This window comes from Pseudonaja textilis, chromosome 1 (assembly GCF_049901715.1).
Source record: "Pseudonaja textilis isolate UNSWEBS1 chromosome 1, rPseTex1.2, whole genome shotgun sequence".
In the NCBI taxonomy this organism is placed as follows: Eukaryota; Metazoa; Chordata; class Lepidosauria; order Squamata; family Elapidae; genus Pseudonaja; species Pseudonaja textilis.
In genome coordinates, this window is record NC_141990.1 from 223,013,628 (window position 1) to 223,033,809 (window position 20,182).

Sequence of the window (20,182 nt, forward strand, 5' to 3'; positions counted from 1 at the left end):
GTGGGAGCTTCGTGGATCGCCCTGACCTTGGACTCCAGGGGTGAATGCCAGAGGCGTCAATTTTATAACCCAGAAAGTCCACCTGTCTAGTGGCAATGGCGCATTTTTCTTTTTTTAACTTGAGGCCATGCTGTCTGAACCTCTCTAACACTGCTGCGCACTCTCTGGAAGAGTTGGGGTCTGTCCCTGGCCGAGACCAAGATGTCGTCGAAGTAGGGTACTACACCAGGGAGGCCCTGTAAAATCCGCTCCATGAGGGATTGAAAAATACCCGGGGCAACACTTACGCCAAATTGGAGACGCTTGCATCGGAAGGCACCCTGTGAGTGACGATGGTCTGAAGTTCCGCTGTTTGGTTATCAACAGGGAACTGTTGATATGCTTGAGACATGTCCAATTTAGCAAAAATACTGCCGGTTCGAATGTGTGCAATAAGTGCTGAATGACGGAGCACGGGGTAGGCGCTAACTTGTAAATATTTATTGATTGTTGTCTTGTAGTCCGAGCAAATTCTCAGGCTACCATCTTTTTGAGGGTGTGACAATGGGCGTCTCCCACTTGGCGAAATCTGTTGGCTCAATGACCCCTTGTTTTAGTAGTTTATCCAATTCAGCGTCTAGTTTTGGTGAATAGCAAATGGAACTCTACGTGGTTTTAATCTGATTGGGACTGCCTGGGGGTCAACGGTGAACGAGATGGGGTTCCATTATAACACCCCAGCTCCTCACTGAACACATCTGCGTAGTCAGCGAATAAGAGTCAGTGTCTGAGGTTGAGACAGCATGGACTCCTGTTAACCCTAGGCCGAGGTGGGGGAAACCAATCGAGCCCCAATAAGGTGGGTAGATTGCCGTTAACTACCACTAGAGGTAGGTGGCCTTTAAAAGCTCTAAAACTGACAAAGAACTTGCCTCTGCCGATCACGGGAATGGCCTTCCCTGGTAGTCCTTCAGACCGAACTGGCATCTCTGAAGCCGGGTAGTAGATAGGCTGGGGTGGAGTCTCTTGAGGGTGTTCCACGAGATTATTGAGAGCGCTGACCCTGTGTCAACCTCCATGTGGCACGGTTTACCTTCTAGGGAAACGGAGAGAGAAATTTTACTAACAGAGTGGCAAGTACGCCTGGCAAGGCGGTGCGTGCGACAGTTTAATACTTGCCTCTGTGGTCCCGAGTGCGAGGACGGGGTCTTTGTGCAGCGCTTTGGGGGCTTGGCAGACTCTCGCAATGTGCCCCTCTTATGGCAGTTGTTGCAAGCGGCTCCTTTAAACTTGCAGGTGGCCCTTTGATGTGATCCCCACAGGCTAGGCACAGGGTGATGTGCTTGGGTGGACGGTGTATTCTTGTTTGGCCCCTACCTGCGACCGTCTGTCATTGGTGAGGCGATGGACATCGTTCTCATCGTTGTGGCCTTCCTCCGCTTCCACCTCTTGAATGGACTGGGAACGCTGCTAGCTTGGCGCTTGGGCCCTGAATTTCGGTGGCTGAGTTCGTTGCTAGCTCGGCTGCTAGGGCCTCCTCTACCGCTTGCTGCGAGGTTGAGGTCTTTTTAGCTAGCAGTCGCCTCTGTAGGTTGAGATCCTTGACCCCACAAACTAATTGATCGAGGAGCATGTCCTCCAGGTATGTTCCAAACCCGCAGTGCAGGGCTGCTGTTCTGAGGCGGCCATATATTGGTTAATGGTCTCCTTACTTGATTGCTTCCTCATTCGGAGCGTGAACCTCCTGGCGATTTGTGAAGGCCTGGGAGCGTAGTGGTTTGTGAGGGCGTTTTCAATTCTCTCGGCGCCACGAGTGCTGCAGCGGTATCGTAAAGGTGGCTCCGCAGTAGATTAGGAAATAGGATTTTTCCGATGCTCTCCACATCCGACAGGCCGACCGCATCGATGTAATGATTGAAACGGTTCTTATACGATTCCCACTTCTCTTCGTCTGGTTTAAACGCCGGGAATACTGGATTGGAACTCATGGTGCTGGAACGGCTGGGCTACCTGCGGAAAAAAATCTCTCTGGGACTACGAACGCTCGTGAGTTACTAGTGATATCAGCTCTGGAGAGGTTTTTGCTACCCTCTCTTTCTCTCTCTCTGGGTTACCACGTTGGCTGCTAGCCGTTGGAGGTGTCTTGATTCGCGCCAAAAAAGTGGGCGTTAGTGACTCTCTACAGCGCTGTGCTGTGATTCCTACTGGCTCGAAATTCAAATGACACCCGTTTGAATTTCGCCAAATGCAGAGCGGCTGCGGCTGCAGTGCTTCACTTTCCCGTGGCGGGGCTAACAAGCGGCTACAGACGCTTCTAACTATTTGACTCAGACCGCTTTCTCTGGCTGCGGATCTGCGTTTGCTCTTTTGATCGCTCGTTTCGCTAGCTGACCGCTCTCTCTGGCTGCGGATCAGCGTTTCCCTTGTCGCCAGCCGATCGCTCTCTCTGGGCTGTAGATCGGTGGCTAGTGACTCAGCGGTTGCAAGGTGCTTCTGGTAGCCATCCCATCCTCGTCGCCAGTGTTAAGTTTGAGCAATGAGAGGCTGAACCAGAGCATGAGTGCAACAGTACTTTATTTTACAAATAAAGGGCTGACCGTGCTTGCCAAGCCTGGAACTGGCTCGCAGCAATCAGCAGCCAGTTGGACCCCGCAGCCTGCTTTTATAGCTGGCTGCTGGGGAGAACCAACCAATGGGAATGGGGGAATAACGCCCACACAAAGTGAGTGGACCTGAGTGAGAACTCCTTGAGTCCTCAGGACATAACATTAGTCATTATATTATATTGGCTCATTTGTTTCACTTCTTCATTGTGAACCATTTAGTAATGCTATTATTTTCACAACATTTAACCACAAGAACTTTTTGCTTTGAAAATGCATGCAATATTCTCACAAAGTAGATAGAGTTAGAAAAAAAAGCACATTTGTTTATCATTTTCATTTCCAGCATAAACACAACCAACTATAGAATGCAGCTTCAGAAAAAAAAATACAGACTGCTGTTTCTTTCTTTCAAGTCAGGCAATCAAATGTATTGATCTAAATGTTTTTCTAATAGAGTTCAATTAACTCAGTTTTATTTTCATTGATGCTGCTGGGTTGAGCTGCAACTTTTCTAAGAACCTCAAGCAGAAAATGCAACCTATATTGCTCTAAGTACTTATTAAATATTACAAAATTCATAAATTTGTGAAAGTTGCATATCCAGTGAATGGTGATAATGGAACAGCCAGGAGTAGGGTTTTTTTAAAAAAAGTATACAACAGTATAAATAAATGCAATCCATTGGAAAACATTCTGTTGAAAAGTGAGAAAAAGTTATTTGGAAACCAAGAAAGGATGAGAATAGTAATTGTTTTATGAGTATCTGCTTAGTAAAAGGTCAATATATTTTGAATATGTGCTTAATCATAACTATATTCATGCACACATATGGCAAAGAAAATAATCTCAAAGCATGATTTATTTTATTGAGATAAGACAATAAAATCAGTGAAGAATAGAAAAATAATTAAAGGTTCTGAATGTGGATAGACCAGTTTTTAGTAAGGTCAGGACTGGACCCTGGGAAAAAATGAAGTGAAGGAAAAATAATGTTACTGAAAGAAACTACAGTGAAAATAGAACACCACACGAAGAGGAAGAATATATGAAAAAGTATTAAGAACAGACACCATCAACCACCACTCCCCATGGAAAATAAGTGGAACTAAAAAAATGTGACAAATGCTTGGAACTACACTTGTTGTCTTTTTGTTTGTATATAATAACAATAATAACATTCTAAATATTAGGTACAGGTGCTGTCTTAACAAAGACATTAAGTATCATCCCATAAACAAACCACATCCATATTTTAGCTTGGTGTTCTAAATGTTATATAAATTGTACGATGCAGTAAGTTAAAAACTAAGGTATCAGAGGTGAAGTTAGTGTTTCACAGAGGAAGCAGAGTGAACAATCACACAGAATCATACGGCTGGGAAGGGTCTTGAGAGATTTTCTAGTTCAACACATTGCCCCCAAGGCAGGAGTCTTTATACTATCCCAGAAAAATGATTGTTCAATCTTTTCTTGAAAACCTCCAGCGATGGAGCACCCACAGCTCCAGGAGGCAAGCTATTCCATTGATTAATCATTCTCAATGCCAGAAAATTCCTCCTAGTTCCAGGCTGGATCTTTCTTTTATGAGCTTCTATCCATTGCTTCTTGTCCTTCCTTTGGGTGCTATGGAGAATAAACTGAGTCCCTGCTCCCTCCGATAGCCCTTCTAGTATTGGAAGATTGCTATCATGTCTCCCCAAGCCTTCTTTTCATCAGGCTAAACTTATCTATTTCTCTTAGCCAATGATCATATGATTTAGCTTCCAAACCCCTTAAACATCTTTGTTGCTCTGCTCTACACTCTACACCAGTGGTGGCTAACCTTTTTGGGCTCCTGTGCCAAAAATTGTGTGTGCACACCTCCTACGCATGCATGCATAATCCCCACCCACCCCTGTCACACCCTTGCCTGCACTGCACCTCACAACTAATTTTCGGCGGGTTTGAAGCCTTTTTTGGCCTCCCAAAGGCTTGAGGAAGGCCTTTTTTTTTTTTCAGAAAAACAGGAAATGACAAAACTGGGCTAGTTTTTGGCCTGCAAAGCCTGCAGAAGCCTTCCTCAAGTCTTTGAGAGGCTGAAAAAGGCCTCAAACTGGCCAAAAATCAGCTGTGAGGCACGCGCATGCCCAGTGAGATAAGTTTGCGTGCAGCTCATGTGCCGGCACAAATACACTCACCATCACGACTCCACACTCTTTCTAGATCCTCAACATCTGTTTTGTATCATGGTTACCTGAACTGGATGCATTGTCTACTTCTCCAGAGGCAGGTCCAAAACTACAATGATGTACATTCAGGTTTGACAAGAGGATGTTAGGAGCTATCATCCAAAGGAAGTGGTTGACACATGAACTGTTAAGTTCTCCTTCATTGGAGATCTTCACACAGATTTAGATGACTGTCTGTCAGAGATACTCTATGACAGCTTGCAACCATCAGAAAATATAGGATCAAAAATAAATTCTACTTTATATTTCTGCTGTGGATCATTCCATCTCATCATGAATCAAACTACTGAATTCCAGGAACAAATTGGCTGAAAATTTAAGCAATGCCAAGAATGCAACCAAGTTTCCAAAGAGACCACATGACTGATGGATTCATCATGTTTGGGTCAAAATCTTCCTAGATCAATTCATCCTCAAACTGTGCAACAGAATTTGAATCTGTATCTGATCATACAGAAATAATAAAATATCCAACTATGGGATGTGTGGTGCTTAGAATGAAGGCTATCACATACTATCCATTGTTTTGAGTGGAAAATCATGATCCCAGGCTTAGTGAGTTAAAAAAAGGCAAAAACTAAAGCTGATTCCATTTGGTTTAACATTACATTAAAATAAAAAAGAATGAATAAACTTATTTTTCAATAGCTTATTTAATCACACTTTTTCCTGCTCCACTGAAAACATCAACATTTGGAGATTCCTGAGATGACCACCAAGCTTCTGAGCGATCCAAATTGTCCATCTTGGTCTAAAAAAGCCAGGTCCTCATTTCCCCACCATTAAAGGAGAAACTCATTTTGGATAACTCGTTTGTTCTGGATTAATCAATCAAAATCCTTATGGTGGATCCATTCACCTCCAACTTTTTGGCTATCATGGTTATTACACATGGCTAAAGATGCTGAGAAGACAACATTTTCAAAATCCTCTATGCAAAGGTAATAGAAGAACTGCAGCTCCAAACAAAGATGACCAAGGAAGCTGCAGGAAATTCTGTTTTAGGGCATCTTGTCCAATGCTTTGCCAATCTTAAAGGCTCTCTGTTCCACAACACAACCAAGAGCTACTCATTGCTGGCTCTAAATAGAAAATGGCTAACTCAATTTTCCTATTGAAACCAGTGGCACAATTACATTTGCAAGGCTCAGGAGGTTGTTGAGTGTTCAGCCGGCGGACCATTTGGAAACAGTTATCTATTTAATCAACACAACCCGTGTTTCCTGCCTGCCCCATCACCTGCTCCTCCCCAGAAAAATGAGACAGCAATGCTGAAATCAGTAGAGGGGGGAAAAATCAGAAACATAAATCAAATGGATGCTAGCTAATCAGTGCTTCATGGTGCAAAGTGCAGGATGAATTGACAATTTTACATAAAGCGACATATTTTATACTTTTTCCATTTGGAATTATTCACTGAAAATGCATAGCTCTTACCTTTTCTACCATCTTGAGCAAATGTGCAGGAGGGCCATCTGATTGGGAACTGTCAGACCCACTCGTGCTAATTAAGAGAAAAGAGAAAAACTATTCCTGTGATGAACAATACCAAACATTGTCATTGTATTTCTTCTAGCAGCCTAATTTTGCAAAGTTTAAATATTAGTCATAAAATTTTAGGCTATGTCTAAAACTTGAAACTATTCAACCTTTCTTCACCACCAAATCACCTGTAAGGTGTAAGCCCTTAAAACTAATTATGTGGTGAATATCCTTTCCCTTGAATTGCTTCTCATGTTTTTGTGGTACGGAAGTTATTTCTGATTCAAGTTGCATTAGCTGTCTGGTAATGGAATTGGAAAGACTGCATAGATGTTTCTTAGGTATCCTAGAGAGTAATGACTAATTTTAAAAAAAAATTACAGTACTATGTCTATTCATGTGGCTCCAATGCCCATTAGTGTATTCCATCAGCGTAGCATAACATTAATAGTTCCTATGAAACTAAAAGTGCTAATGAAATGACTGTACAGTATGTGATACAGCAGCATCTCTGAAATCAAGGTGTTGAATAAGACAATGCACTGATGTTCTCAGGTAGCTGGATATATGGACAAGATACAGTCTACAAAAGTATGAGAAACCAGATAAGAAAAAGAGCCTTCAGAGATGTAGCTTTTGTTTTAAGCTTCTCTCTCCTGAATAAAAGAGCTAAAAATATTAGCAGTATGGTATCTCCTGGCTTGATTATTCTATAGTCTTGGAGGACAGAAAAATCCACAAGGCTTTTCTAAAATCCCTTACCACCAAAAGACTGGCAGACTTGGATTACCTGGATTCAACATCAGATAGAGAGATGTCACTCCAAGTGGTTTCCATGTTTTTACCCAACTCTGAGAGCTTAATCTGGATTTTTTGTTTCAGTAATTCCTTAAGCTCTAGCAAGCATTGCTGAAACTAAGAGAACAACAGAGAATTTTTAGACCAAATGGAAAATATTGTTTGGTTATATACTTTAAAATGCTCCAACTATTCTAACCATTTCAGTGAGGAGTAACATAAATATTAACAAGCAAAATATAAAAAAATTGACAAATGTACAATATATCAATCTTTAGATACACTTAAAAGATAAAAAAATAAATCCAAACTGCATCAACAAAAAAATCTCTTCAACCAGCATGTGCACGCATGTGCACACATGTGCACACACATGAGCACACATGCACATGCGTGCACACACACACACAAAGACAGCTGAACTTTCTTCGGGATATACCAGGCTCAGTATGAAATTTTAAAAAAATTATATAGCCTTTCCTTTGATTATCAAATTTCCTACGTGAACTAATTTGCATTTCATAATGTGTTCATAACCTGAAGAGCAACTGTAGTCAGACAAATTTCTAGTTAATAAAATTCATATGTATACTGAACAATTAATATCTGCTGCTTGGTTGAAGTTTTGTTTATTATTTCTTATACATTTCAGACTCATAAAGAAAAGGGATATACAGTAGAGAAGCGGGCTACATACATGTTTTCTATTGGTATTTGGACATTTTGGATTTGAACTGCATGGACTATGGCTATTTCCAGGTTACATATTTTCAAAATGTGAGAAATAATAATAGCAATATTAAAGCATGCCTAAAAAATATGGGAGCCGTAGTGACACAATGGCTAGAACACAGTATTGAGGCTGATTCTGACTCTGCCCACTGCCAGGAGTTCAATCCTGACCAGCTCAGGAGATTGTTGGGAGCAATCTGCTGATATTTGTAAACCATTCAGAGAGTGATATAAAATAGTATATATCGGTAAGTCTAAGTGCTATTGCTATTTAAAGACACTGAGCAATACAACAATATCTTCTAGTTTTGTTAAGCTACAACAGGAAACTCTCACCTTGGAGCGGTCTGGATCACAAAAGTCCAATAAAGTATCACAGACATGATAACCTAGAGATTTGAGATCCTCAAAAGTAAAATGACAGTTACTTTTAGCACCTGAGAAAGACAAATAAACATGTGGCTCTTTAGTACAGTAAGAACCTTGATATGCAATCAAGAGAAAAAAATTCTGGAAGTCTTTCTCTTAGTCATCATATTACTTAACTTAACTTAAAGGACAGAGCATCCATTATAATCTTTTTTCTTTCTTTTGCTCCTTCCTCTTTTGCTTAGTGCTCCTGTAGAGTGAGAATTTACTCTTCAAGTTGTACTGTTTTTCTGATCTCTTGCTGTCTACAATTATGTCATATTCTTTCCCATGCAGAAGTAATCATCAAATGATTAATTGATTTATTTTTTTATTGATTTATAAGATTGAGTGTTTAGGGCATATAGTGTAATTACTGAATATCTGATTAGTAAAATCAGTGATTTAGTGAATTTAATTGACCAGTGTGTTTAGTAATTACTGTAATAAATTAGGCTGTTTGTTGCTTAGCAAAATTATTTGATTAGAGTGATTTGAATAACCAATTGACTTATTGATTGATTTTTAGTAATAAGTAACCTTACTTTTGATTTGTTCTCTAACATATCAATTAACATTTATTAATTACCAACATTCATTAAGTAACTGTCTACCTATCACATTAACTAGCTATTGTAATTGATTACTCTACTATTGCCATTGACCATGCCAGCCAAAAACTCCAAACCAAAACAAAAGAAAAATATCTCTCCCAATGACCTCCCAGACTCCTGCACATGTTTCAGATGTCTTGAAACCATAAATAAAAGCGAAATTTACATCAAATGCCACCTATGCAATAATCTAGCCCACCCAGAAACGCAAACAAAAGCCTAGCTGATATGGTTAAAAATTCAGATACATTATTTTATCTATGTCCATCATGTTCTCCTAAGCTAAACAAACTGAGTACCCTACCTGACAGAGTTGAAAGCATAGAATCACTCATTCACTCAATAGAAGAATGCTTAGCAACACATTTTGAAACAACTATACAAGCAAGCCTAATCTCTCTTGAAAAAAAAAAATACAGCACAGATAAGAGAGTACCTATCAGCTCAAAATCAAATCTCACAACAACCACCTCAACTACAATCACAACTACAACCAAAAATAACCACCAGACCACAGCCACAAACGATTACTGTCCCTTCAAATAATTCCACAAATAATATATCCTTACTTATCAGAGACACCATGGAATGTGAACAGAAACGTCCAAATGCCATCTTATTTGGTCTCAAAGACACCAACGAATCAGACAACATCACCAAAGTTCGTGATATCATAAGCAACTCAAATACAACAAATATGTCTCCTGAGGATATCATTGAAATAACCAGAGATGGCCCTGGGTGCAAATACACGGCTCTGTGGCCCCAAGATTTTGTAGAGTTGTATGCAAAAATGAGTCCAGCAAACGCATATTCATTCATACAATAAATGCCACTGCAAAAACCAATCCCAACCACAAAAAACTTCGCTCAAGACCAGACTTATCCATACTGCAAAGAATCCGCTCCCGTGAACTCCGTGAATTCAAAAACCGTCTAAAAAGGACCTATACATTGACTACAGAGCTGACTGCATCAAAAGAAAGTCACACAACCCACAACTCCGCATCCAACCCCACCCCATCCAATCCAACATCAATCAAAACTAGGCACGCACGCCCCTAACTACCTCTATTCCAACCACAACGGGCCTTAAATGCAAGCTACTCAATGCAAAAAGCCTTGTAAATAAAATACCTGAATTTCTCCTCTTACTAAATACGGCTAAATTTGACATTATATTTGTCTGTGAAACATGGCTCAATGCATCTCTCCCTGACTCCATTACCACAGTAAGAGACTATCATGTTTACCAATCAGATTGTGAAATCTGTAGAGGAGGTGGTGTTGCTATCTTCTATAAAAAGTCCCTACATCTAAAAAACATCCCAGTTACCAGGAGCTTGCTATTCCTGAAACCATCATCTGTGAACTGTCCTTAAATATCACATTTCGGTTCTTACTATGTTACAGAGCCCCTCATTATGACATCGAACATGCAAACAAGCTAAATATACTACTAACACGGGCAGCATCCTGCTCACACGCTTTTATCTTTCTTGGTGACGTCAATTTACCTCATATTAACTGGACCCTAAATGAATGTACAACTGAACCCATACATGCAACCTTATACAATGCAGTAACAAATCTGGGACTAGAACAACTAGTAATCAACAACACTAGACTTAACAACTGCCTAGTTCTCATCTTCTGCAATAGTTTGAATTCAATTTACAGAATACAAATTAAAGAACCCTTTTCCAACAGTGACCACAACATGATTGACTTTTGTCTCAACATACATCCACACAAAAATCATCACAATGACGGAATCCCCAATTATAACTTTAAAAAAGGCAACTATGATCTTATAAACAACAATCTCTCATCCCTTCATTGGCAATTTCTATTTACTGGATGCAATACTATAGAAGACCATTACAACATATTTTTACTTGAAGTCAAAAGAGTCATCAAACTATATGTACCATTAACAACTCCCAAAACCAGAAAAAAAAAAAAACAAATTACCCATAACAATAAGGAAGCTTCAATCCAAAAAGAATTCACTTTGGTGGAAAAACAAATCTGGTCACGTTGCCAACTTCAAAAGCCGATACAACAATTTATGCCACCAGATAAAAACTGAATGCACCAATTATCACATTAAACAAGAAGAAAACCTCCTACGCACCAATTCTACACACGCTTTCTACAATTTTGTAAACAACAAACTAAAAGACTCAAGGTCCATCCCACCCCTGAAAGGACCTAATGGTAAAGACTGCAACGACGACCCTATTAAAGCCAACCTCTTTAACACATTCTTTGGCTCAGTATTTGTAAACAGCGATGGATTATGCCCAGTATTTCTTAGTCGAACCACAGACAACTACAATGATCTAATACATATCGATTTTACAGAAGACAATGTTGAAAAAGCACTACTCAATCTAAAACCATCTCTATCTATTGGACTGGATGAAATATGTGCCTACTTCTTAAAAAAGCTATCCACTGCCATAGCAGAACCTCTAAGCATAATCTTTGAAAAAACTTTCAGGACCAGCTCCTTGCCAAAACTATGGTCACAAGCCACGATCATCCCCATCTTCAAAAAGGGAGACCCCAGCCTAGTTGAAAATTACAGACCAATCTCTTTATGCTGCGTCACCTGTAAAGTCATGGAATCAATTATTAACCAATCCATCATCCTTCACTCAAGAAACAAACAACCTACTCTCTAATAAACAATTTGGTTTCAGGAAAAAACTATCATGTAATCTGCAACTCTTACACTGCAAAAACATATGGATTACACAACTCGATCAGGGCAAAGCAATAGACACAGTCTCCATAGACTTCTATAAAGCCTTTGATTCAGTGGTACACAACAAACTACTCCTAAAACTAAAATCTTACTGTATCTCTGGACACCTGCATAACTGGATAGAAGCATTCCTGTCAAACAGACAACAAATGGTCAAAATTGGGAGCGTCCTATCAAATTCTGTACCTGTCAACAGTGGTGTCCCCCCAAGACAGTGTTCTAGGACCAACTCTTTTCATACTCTACATAAATGACCTCTGTGATCATATCAAGAGCAACTGCTTTCTCTTCGCTGATGATGTAAAGCTATTCAACACCACAGACAATACTGCTACCCTTCAAAAAGACCTTGACTATGTATCCAAATGGTCAAACAAATGGTCAAACTTCAAATCTCAACAAATAAATGCTCTGTCCTACATATTGGAAAAAAAATCAGAAAATAAAATACAGGCTGAATAGTCAAGATCTTGTTGATGATCCAAACTCTGTCAAGGATCTTGGAGTACTCATCTGTAATGAGTACAGAGCCCACTGTAACTACATAGCCAAAAAGGCATAAAGAGTTGTTAACCTAATCTTACATAGCTTTTTCTCTGGTAATATTACACTACTAACTAGAGCATACAAAACATTTGCTAGACCAGTACTTGAATAGAGCTCATCAGTCTGGAACCCACATTACTTATCTGATATTAACACAGTTGAGAAAGTCCAGAAATATTTCACAAGAAGAGTTTTCCACTCCTCTACTCATTGCAGAATACCTTATGCCACCAGACTTGAAATTCTAGACCTAGAAAACCTAGAACTACGCCGCCTTTGGTCCGATCTAAGTACTGTATATAAAATAATACACTGCAATGTCCTACCTGTCAATGAATACTTCAGCTTCAACCATAACAATACAAGAGCAAACAATAGATACAAACTCAAGGTTAATCGCACCAAATTTGATTGCAGGAAAAATGACTTCAGCAACAGAGTGGTCAATGTCTGGAATACTCTACCTGACTCTGTGGTTTCTTCCCCAAAAACTTTAACCTTAGACTGTCTACTATTGACCTCACCTCTTTCCTAAGAGGTCTGTAGGGGGTGTGCGTAAGCGCACCAACGTGCCTACTGTCCCTGTCCTATTGTTTCTTTTATTTTTTTTTATTTTTCTTATATGTATCCATGTATTCATAACTATGTTTTTACTTATACCTATTATCTTGTAAGCAATTGACAAAAATAAATAAATAAATAAATAAAATAAAATTAGCTAAGATCTTCCTCTCACACACTTTCCTTAGCTCCTTAAAAATTCAAAAGTAGATACAGTTTTATATGACCTCATTGAGGCTGCTACTGCTACCAAAGTCTATTGACTTTGATAGAATGCTAAAATACCTAGTTCCTTGATGAAGTTAGGATTTCATAAGGCAGTAAGCTTGCTTCTTCTTTTTCTAGTGCTGCTCACTTTACTATATTTATTTTGAAATACTCTTGCCATACAGTCTCTGTTTCACAAGGAGATATCTTTATTTTCGCACACCATGAAGCAATCAGCCCAAGTAATGAAATAAGGCTGGGATAGCCATAAATTTATACGTAGGCTTAAGGTGCAAATCCTGTAGGCTGAGTGCACAGCTGCTAAACCAAAACCAATTAAAAATTGCCAGACTGTTAAAAACAAGAGAATATGTAAAGTTCAGGGTTGAACTATGGAGTCCTTGGTGGTCTCTGAGCTTGGTTGTTTTCCTATTATCTGAACCTAGATGTTCTGTAGCCATTTTTAACATATACTGTAGTGCCTTGAATAGAAATAGGTGTATACTCACCAAGTGTTGATCCACTAAATGTGGATTCCATAGTATAACTGTTTAATATTCCCATTCTCCACATCACAACTCGTCCAGTTCCTTCTTTACACTTCTGAACTTGAAATTTACAGCTGTTGAAACAAAACTGAACATCCAAATTGTCCAAATTAGAATTATTACATTATTAGAGATATTTATTAAAGCATTATTGGATCAAGCCAAATAAATAACTAACACTCAATAGTTCATTAGATGTATTTAAAAATGGCACAAGTCAGAATATAAAGTTTATTTAATGGAGGAAAATTTTGGCTATTGTAATCAGATTCTTTTAAAAAAAATCTTTTTTCCAATAATGAAAAGAAGTCTGAATAAAACAGTATCTGTGAAATTTAGAAAATTTATACTGAATTAATGAATGTACTGCATTAGAATCTGCATATAGAATACATCCAGGCCCACCTTATCAGGAATATTCTTGCTCATCATAAGAGGAAAGATTCGCTCATGAAGTAACTGATTTTGTGCATATTTGTTGTTACAGCCATACATGAAGATATTGTTCTTTCGACTATGCCCATGGATATCGCAATAGAGCAGAACTTCACGTTCCTCAAGTACTCTTTCAGAGAAGCGAAACAAGACACAGATAAAGAGAGATCCAAGGAAACCTCTGAATGTCTGATTTCATAAAGATAAACATGTAAACAACCATATTATATTGTTTCCCCCCCACTTGTATGGCAGTATCACAGCCCTTAAAAATCATGGGTATATTAGATCATTTTACCTGCTTCTTGAAAAATATGTATGGTATCCAGGAAGCAACAGTTAAAACAGAAGAATGTAGGCCAGTTATACGGTTCTAAATTGGGAATGTTCCAAGATTGTATATTCTTAGCTTATTTATTTAGCCATATGCAATGAAATTTCATTTTAATGTATGCCGATTAGTGCACATTCAAAATGACAATAAAGTTATCCTAAGTCGGTATCATAAGAAATGCTAAAATTACTGCTATCAATATCTTGTTGATACCACTTTAATGGCACAAGTGGCCTTAATTATCTTACTGAAGATAAAAGAAGAGAATGCAAAAGCTGGTCTTGCTATTAAGATTATGTCAATAAACAATGCCATTCCAATGTGATAATAGGAGAGAAGTTGTTTATGACATAACATAATTTTTCTAGGCTCAGATAAAAAATGCTAACTGAAACTATGAAAAAAAAGATGTCTACTACTGGGAGAAATATGCTAAATCTAACAGAATATTAATATAAAGAGACAACTGCTAACTAATTTGCCTATTGTTAAGGCTATGCTTTTTTCCCATTGTAATATATGGCTGTGAAAGTGGGTCCATTAGAAAAGCTGAAGAAAAATTGATGTTTTGGAATTGTGATGCTGGAGAAATTATTGAAACAAACATGGAGTAAAAAAAAGAACAAATAATTCAATATTAGATGTAGTAAAATCAGTTTGCTCACTGATAGCTCTAATAACGAAGCTAAAGCTTAAACATTTGGGATAGTATGATGAGAATGCAAGAAGAACTTGGTAATCCCAATGCATGAAAAAAATCAAAAAGCATACAAAAAAAAGTCTGGCAGAAGAAAAGATAGCAAGTTTACAATCATTACAATACAAGCATGAACTTACAAAACTGAAAGAAGTATTCACTGAGAAATCTTGGCAAAATGGTGTTTATCAGGACATGAGGTTAGAAATGAAGAATAATTGAATACATCAATGCACATAGCATATATGAATGATTGAAGGATGTTGTCCCTGACTATTAACTAATATAGTATTTCCAGAGATACTTAATGTGCATGCACTTTTCTGTATTTTCTGTTTATATTATACCCTCCTACATTTTGCAGAACATATATTGTATAAGCCAGATAGATAGCACTGGCATAGTTGAGAATCTGGTGTCAACATCCAAGATTATAGTGATATCATCATATAAGATAACCTTGGGAAATTGTTCCAAAGTGAAATACTGTGGGCAGTTTTCTATATACCCCTAACACTTTCTCAATCCCATCCCATCATATTTCAACATATTGCATATATTTTCCCACTTATGAATGATTTCTTTTCCTTTTCCCAATAGCCTGCCTCCTACATGCAAACTAAGTCTGATATTTGTTTTATTTCAATTTTTTTCCAGGAACTTTTTTAGGTATATATACATATGTTCACACAGTGTATATGTATGTGTTTATTTACTTATTCAATAAATTTGTATAGCTGCTTAACTCACATGCAGTGATTCTGCATATATATGGGGGGGAGGGGGGCAGAGAGAGTTCTTAATATACGCTGCCGTTAGAAATTTCATATAAATCTCTGTCACTTACTTCTTGATCATGGCCCGAGTATACCAAATGCAGGGGAAGGATTCCTTTAGTTCTGTCCTATAGTTTCTGTTCAAGTCTCTTCCTGCCAACGAACAGCGATAGTTCCCTACAATAACTCCATCTGGGTTCAGCATGGGCACAACTTTGAATATGAAGAGATCTCGAAGGAGATGAGCATCAGGAGCATCACTCACGATAAAATCTAAAAAACCTCTCATCACCCATGAACTATTTGTTTCCCCAGGATGGACTCTGGCACTCAGTATAATAGCCTTTTTTGCTGCTGCAGCAATGGCACCTTTGGATGGATTGGTAATAGTGAGAAGGTATACTATGTTTCCAGCTAGACTGCTGCACAGAGGGCGGAGCTTGCAATACTGAGAATAGAGTGGATTAGCTACCAAAGTCAAAAGATAATTTTGTAGGTCCGAATAGGTATAAGGATAGAATTGAGCAAAATAACATGTGTCATAGCTGTTAGGAAAACACACTGTCCATGTGAGGCAATAGAGGGTTTGGCCTTCTTCTGTGTTGTATTTATAATACTTGATATCATTACCCATCCGCCTCCATCCAATACCCTGAGACTCAGCATCCTTCTGAGAATACATAAGAGGCTTCATCCCCATATTGTAGAGGCTTTTGGCTTTCATTAGATTAACAATTGTGAAGCGGTACGTGACATCCTTTCTAGTATTTTGTACTCTGAAGTAGTACCACTGGGTGTGTTTGCTGGTATAAAGATCCGTCCTCAAAGTGAGTTCATATTCATATTCGCCTCTGAAATGAAACAGGGAGAAGAACAAAGATGCATTAAAAGCAGATGATCACAATGTGGGCTCTTGGAAACTGGCATGTGCTTATGACAGTTGCACTGTCCCAGAGTCATGTGCTCACCACCTGTAACCTTCCTAGTTGGCTTCTGACAAGCTACAGTACATTTGCTTAACAGCTGCACTATTCAGTGGTTTGCTTAACAATTGTGGCAAAAAAGGTTATAAAAATGTGGCAAACCCCCCTTAAGAACTGCCTTGCTGAGCCACAGAAATGTTGGGCTCAATTGTAGTCATAAGTCGAGGACCACCTGTATAGCAATTTACATTAAACTGATGACAAAATAACATTCATCTGAAATATGAGGCATCTCCTACAAGCACTTGACTTGTAATAAATCTTAGCACTGTGAAAGTTCATGCAATAGCATAATAAATGTCTGTCAACTGATCATCCTAGCCTTTCATTTAAAAAAAATGTTCTCCTTTTCTGGTCCCAGACAGTTTCCTGCCTGGTATGATTCCCAACCCTTCTTACTCACACCCTGACTGCTTTCTGGAGATTCCCACTTTCAAAGCGTGATTCAAATAACAGTACGGTATCTTCTGGATCTTTTAAGCTGACAGCAGCTGACTTGATAGGTTGCCTTGACCCTCCAACTCTTGAAACGATAAAATAGGTACCTGTGGTTGCTGCAGAAGAAGAGGAATGCCTGTCAACAAGGCATCATAGATTTTGGTCTCAGAAACTAGAAGTGTGTACTAACTCTGCAAAATCCGTTGTTAAAATTACTGACAAATGTGAATCTCCATGAATAAATAGCAATTAAAATTGACTACAGATAAATAATTTGATTTCAGTTGTTTCTTTCTAAAAACTGGGCAAAATTAAAAACATTGAACAGTGCTTCTCTAACTTTCCTCAATGGTGAGTAAGAACTAAATTAGATAATACATACAAAGCAATATGTGTAACAATCCTCAATGTGAGAGAGGTTATAACAGAGCAGCAAAATACTTAAAAAGATTCATAACTCTGCCTTCAACAAACGTTTTTATTATAGTTTTCTACCTTATGCCTTTTTTGAAATAAGTACTTAGGCATCTTTGGTAAAGAACCTGAGAAAGGGCAGGTCTACGTCTCACTCAACCCATTTTTTTCTTTCTCCCTGTGGTCTATTATCTACACTACTTTCTTTCTCTTCTGTAAACAAGGCATAGATTATATATGCTCCCAATTTAATGTAGGGTTTATATAGTTGATTTTTTACAGGTTAACGAAGTCTTGTATATGTCAAAAAACAATTTAATAATTAATAAAAAAAATTATAATAGATTACACCGAACTACCAAGCAGTTAGTCTAATGTTTGCAGGTGTATATATACCCTCAGATGTACGTGGATGATTTCAAAATTTAAGATATTTTCAACCTTTATAGTAGATAGCCTGCACTGTTCTTAGCCACTGACTCCCTATAATAAGGCACCTTTTTAGCAATGTACTATCACTTCATGTATACCAATACCTGGTTCTATGTAATAGACAATGGTTCCAGAACTCTCTCCAACTATTTCTGGTGCAAATTCATTTCCAGTTGGCTGATAAAAAGGTTCCGGTTCAGGAGGAACCCATTCTAATAAAGAAGCAAATAATGGCACATACTTATTTTACTGTGATTTTGAATTCCTAATTTAAAAATTAAATATTTCCTATTTATTCTGGTTGACTCCTTCTTTCAATTTGAGTTTTCCCTCAGTTCCATTCCAAAGACACTTCACAGTATGATATGCCAGCATTCAGAACACATTTATATAATTGCCATAGCCAATTGCTGCCTCCATGTGCTCCATTTTCGACCTTCACATCCTGTTTTCAGCCTCCACATGCCCTATTTTCGGCCTCCGTGTGCCCCATTTTCGGCCTGTTCTGGGTGTCGGGGATTGGAATGGGTGGAATATGGGGTGCGTGGAGGCCAAAAACGGGGAACACGGAGGCCAAAAATGGGGTACAGAGACCGAAAAATGGGATGCACAGAGGTGGAAATAGGCAATGGCAATCCCTACAGCCTGAAACAGCTGATTGTCGGGAGACCAATCCAACTGACAATCAGCTGCTTGTGTTAATCAGGCTGTGCTGAAGCTGAAACAGGCTATTTGCTGCCAGGAGGCAAATTGCTAGGAGGCAGAGGCCAAAGGTTGGGGGCTGGTGAGTGGGCGAGGCTTCAGCAGCATTCACTGTATAAGGCGCACAGACATTTCCACCCACTTTTGGGGGTGAAAAAAGTGAATCTCATACTCGGAAAAATATGGTATTTGGATTTTTAAAAACCATTTTTCATTAAAAGTTTTTGACTTAGCAGTCATAGAAAAAGTGGACCTGTTCTCTTATGCATTTAGTTACAAACAGAAAACACTTTCTCACACAGCACATTATTAAATTGTGAAATTCATTACTCAAGACATAATAATCAATTCCCATGTCCTCCTTTTCTCTTAAATGTATAGGGTTATTTCTAGAATGATTTGCAGTCATATGACCAACATTTTCTTTGTACAGTAAATACATTACATTACAACGAATGCATTATTACTAATATAAGATTCAGATTACCAGTGTGATAGATATGATCCTCAATTACTTCACACTCGATTGGCCAGAGTGGGGTCAATTTTGAATTTCTACCTCTAGGAAGAGAAAAAAGATTTCGAGGTTCCCGTAAGCGCAAGATACTAGGGCTTTCTAGTTGATCAAGCATGCGCTGTTTATTTTTAAGAAGTGCAGTTTCCATCATTAGTGAACCTGTCAAAGAAAAAAACATATACAATATGCTACTACTTTCTTTCCAGATTTTATTTCATTTTCAATATTTAATTCATAAGAAGTTAATAATTCAGTTTACTTACAGAGTAGGGTCTTGTCTGATTCATGTTCTTTTCTATCTTTTTTGCAGAAGTTGCCTGCTGTCAATAAATGGCATGAGCTCTCCCAGCTTTCAAAAGGAAAACTAAGCTTATGAGGGAAATTTTCCTCATCTAAGAAGTAAAATTTTGTAATATTATTTTGTGGAGTTATTTATAATTAATCTTATAATTACAAGCAAATACATTGAGAAATTATGCTGTATTACCAAGACCATATTTATATGCCAGGCTCTTGGGAACAGTTGCCAATGTGTAACTGCAACTGTCTGCAGATTCCACATTGACTTGCCCTCATACATCTACCTATCAGAACAGGGAGGCAAGGAATGTTACAGGTCCCATCCCTAGGGAGATAAACATGGTGGGACCCAGAAGAAGGGCCTTCTCTGTAATGGCTCCCTCTCTCTGGAACATCATTCTCCCAGATATTAGAATGGCCCCCACTCTAACACTCTTCCAGAATGTGCTGAAGACCTGGTTTTGTCAGTGGGCCTTGGGAACGCAGAGCGGGATGGTGAGTCTATTAAATGGACTGTGTGATTTATTAATTTATGTGATTATCCTCTTTTATTAATGTTATCATTTTATATATGAGGTTTATATATTTTTGTAAGCTGCCTTGAGTCACCATATGCAAATAGGCGGCAATATAAATTTCCTAAAATAAATAAAAATAAATATTTCTCTAATC

The 20,182-nt window shown here is 38.4% G+C and overlaps 1 protein-coding gene across 1 annotated transcript in view; it reads right to left on the bottom strand.

Moving 5' to 3' along the window:
- Positions 1-20,182, bottom strand: part of AGBL2 (AGBL carboxypeptidase 2) — a 32,924-nt gene that overhangs the window by 8,679 nt on the left and 4,063 nt on the right. Inside the window, exons 4-13 of the mRNA XM_087920645.1 lie at positions 19,474-19,602; positions 19,181-19,369; positions 18,096-18,203; positions 17,111-17,261; positions 15,796-16,575; positions 13,888-14,047; positions 13,444-13,570; positions 8,162-8,262; positions 7,086-7,210; positions 6,251-6,317 (exon numbers count right to left, since the gene is read on the bottom strand). Coding sequence (XP_087776771.1) covers positions 6,251-6,317; positions 7,086-7,210; positions 8,162-8,262; positions 13,444-13,570; positions 13,888-14,047; positions 15,796-16,575; positions 17,111-17,261; positions 18,096-18,203; positions 19,181-19,369; positions 19,474-19,602 — 1,937 coding nt within the window. The remainder of the gene's footprint in view (positions 1-6,250; positions 6,318-7,085; positions 7,211-8,161; positions 8,263-13,443; positions 13,571-13,887; positions 14,048-15,795; positions 16,576-17,110; positions 17,262-18,095; positions 18,204-19,180; positions 19,370-19,473; positions 19,603-20,182) is intronic.